This window comes from Myotis davidii, unplaced genomic scaffold (genome assembly GCF_000327345.1).
Source record: "Myotis davidii unplaced genomic scaffold, ASM32734v1 scaffold796, whole genome shotgun sequence".
NCBI classification, from domain to species: Eukaryota; Metazoa; Chordata; class Mammalia; order Chiroptera; family Vespertilionidae; genus Myotis; species Myotis davidii.
In genome coordinates this window covers 235,011-237,842 of record NW_006287809.1, presented here as the reverse complement: position 1 = coordinate 237,842, position 2,832 = coordinate 235,011, and the positions used below count along the sequence as shown (strand labels likewise).

The 2,832-nt window shown below is 60.2% G+C and overlaps 1 protein-coding gene across 1 annotated transcript in view; it reads right to left on the bottom strand.

Moving 5' to 3' along the window:
• CKM (creatine kinase, muscle) overlaps window positions 1-2,832 on the bottom strand; it is a 9,662-nt gene that overhangs the window by 5,908 nt on the left and 922 nt on the right. Inside the window, exons 2-3 of the mRNA XM_015561197.1 lie at window positions 1,529-1,739; window positions 326-480 (exon numbers count right to left, since the gene is read on the bottom strand). Coding sequence (XP_015416683.1) covers window positions 326-480; window positions 1,529-1,721 — 348 coding nt within the window. The 5' untranslated portion in view covers window positions 1,722-1,739. The remainder of the gene's footprint in view (window positions 1-325; window positions 481-1,528; window positions 1,740-2,832) is intronic.

Below are 2,832 nucleotides of genomic sequence, written 5' to 3'. Positions count from 1 at the left end.
CTCTTCTCTTGCTTCTGTTTCTCTTCATCTCTCTCTGTCTCTCCCCCGTCTCTGACTCTGTCCATCATCTCTCTCCGTTTCTCCCTTTCTACAGGTCTGTTTTGTGCCTGGCTCCTCTCTCTCTCTCTGCCCCCCTCCCTCCTGTCCCCCTGCCTCCTGTCCCCCTCCCTCCTGTCTGTCTTCCTATGTCCCTCTCCCCATGTTTCTCTCCATCTGTTCATCTCTGCGTCTCTGAGTGCCCTCCTGCCTGCGTCTTCCCTGGCTCCGCCCTCCTCCCCCCCCCTCTCTGCACTCTGTCCTCCCCTCCCCCCCCAGGGCAGCCCACCTTGAGGTTCTCATGGTTGAGGTCGGTCTTGTGCTTGTCGGTGGGCTTGTAGCCCCCGTGCCGGTCCTGGATGATGGGGTCGAAGAGGTCCTTGAACACCACGTAGGACTCCTCATCGCCGGCCACGCAGCCCACGGTCATGATGAAGGGGTGACCTGGGGGTCGGGTGAGGTGAGGGGGGCTCGTCCCCAGCAGCCTGGGCTTCTGGGTGTGGTGTAGACTGCGTGTGCGTGCACGTGCGGGGGAGTGTGGTGCGCGTGCGGGGGAGTGTGTGTGTGTGTGTGTGTGTGTGTGTGTGTGTGAGTGTGTGTGTGTGAGTGTGTGTGAGAAGAGGTCACATCTGGAGGGGAGCTGGGAGAGGTGAGGGGCGTGGGGGTGAGGATGCTGGGACAGGGCAGAGGAGAGGGACGAGCCCCAGGGGACCAGGCACAAGGGACTAAAAATATCACCTCTCCCTGAGGCCCCCAGGCCAGGGAACCCCCCCCTAGAACAGCGGTTCTCAACCTTCCTAACGCCGCGACCATTTAATGCAGTTCCTCATGTGGTGGTGACCCCCGATTTCATTGTTACAAATTGAACATAATGAAAGCACAGTGATTAATCACAAAAACAATATGTAATTATATCTGTGTTTTCCGATGGTCTTAGGCGACCCCTGTGAAAGGGCCGTTCGACCCCCAAAGGGGTCGCGACCCACAGGTTGAGAACCGCTGCCCTAGAATGTTCCAGAACCTTAGACCATCAGCTTCCACACATAAGAGTCTGGCAAGGCCCTCTGACTTCCCGGATGGGGAAACAGAGGCCTCCCTCCTGCTCCCCAGGACCAGCTGGGGGCGAAGGCTGGGGCCTGCACTCCTGCCACCTGGTCCCCTCGCCTGGCGGGTGTCCGTGGAGGAGGGACCACAGCCCCGCCAGATGCCAGATGCCGGCGCCCACTGTGCCGGCGCCGCTCTAGCCTGTAGGGGCCCAGGGGGCGAAGGCCTCTCCGGGAATCTCGCAGGAAACTCCTGTGCATTTAGCGAGGGGCTGGCTCTGGGCCAGGTCCTGTCCCCAGCCCTTCCCACGCACGGGCTCGTTTGTTTCTCACAACAGCCCGTGAGTCTATGGTCCCCACTTTACAGATGGGAACACTGAGGCCGGAAGGCAGGATGGAGCCTGGCGGGCCGCCTCCTGGCCCTGCTCCTCGGGTCCCCGGCTGCTGACCTGGGTTGTCCACACCCGTCTGGATGACATCGTCCAGGGTGAAGCCGGAAGGAGTCTCCTTGTCTCGCAGCTTCTTGTAGAGGTCAGGGGTCAGCACCTTGGCCATGTGGTTGTTGTGCTTGCTGAGGTCCGGGTACTCCTCCTCCGGCTTGTAGTTCAGCTTGTACTTGTTGTGGGTGTTTCCGAACGGCATGGCGGCGGCGTGGGGGGCCTGGTGGGGAGAGAGGAGCGATGGTCACCGCCTCCCGCAGAGATCTCCCGGGAGGGAGCACACAGCGGGCGCTGCGGCCAGGCCTGACTCTGTGCTGGGCGACTTGCGGCAAGCGGGGCCCCTCTCTGAGCCGCGGCGTTTGGACGGGATGTATTTTGACTAAACCTTGCGAGAGACTCGGTTTCTCCAGGAATGGGGATCCTCGGCTGGAGTGGTCGCTGTGGCACGGATAAGCATGGAGGTCCTAGAATCAGGCAGCCTGGGTTTCAATCCCAGCTCTGCCACTTACATGCTGTGTGACCTTTTGCAAGTTGCTTAACCTCTCTGTGCCTAATACGCATCTGTAAAATAGGGGTCAGCATGGCGCTCACCTCGTGGGGAAGTTGGGGGGATTAAAGGAGTTAATGTGGGTAAAGCACTTGGAATGGTGCCTGCCACAGTCAGCGGTTATCTTGCGCAGCTGTTGCTGTTGTAAAGGTCTGTGTGAGGAGCTGGCCAAAAGGTGGAGGTGCTGCTGGGAATGAGTGTGAGCAGAGAAGGGACACTCTGAAGCTTCTTGGGTGTGATTCCAGGGGCTCAGTCAAGGGGTGAGGGGCAGGGCGGACAGGAGGGCTGGTGGCTGCCCCCACCTCTATTGCTGACAAGTCTCCTGCAGGGCTCAGTTGGGAAGAAAAGCTCAGCCTCTGGGGCCGGCAGAACTGGGTTCAAATCCCACCTCTGCCATTTCCCTGCTGTGTGACCCCAGGCCAGTTGCTCAGCCTCTCTGAGCCTCTGTCACCTGTGCGCTGAGCCTTCCCAGGGCCTTTCCAGGAGGATTCTTTGAGCTCAGGCATGTGGCCGGCTGAGCACAGGCCCTGGCGTCGGATTGTACCTACAGGAACGGCTGCTATTATTGTTACTATTACTTTCGTTCACAAGACCCAGAGAGGAAGGACCCTTCGGCAGTGGTGGCAGGCGTGGGGTGCTCACTCCCAGCTCCAGGGATGGGAAGCAGACAGGACGGTGGGAAGACTGGGACCAGGGTAAGCCGAAGGCTGAGGCATCAGGCTGGGGGCGGGGGTGGGGGGACCCATGAAAGACCTTAGGAGCTGCT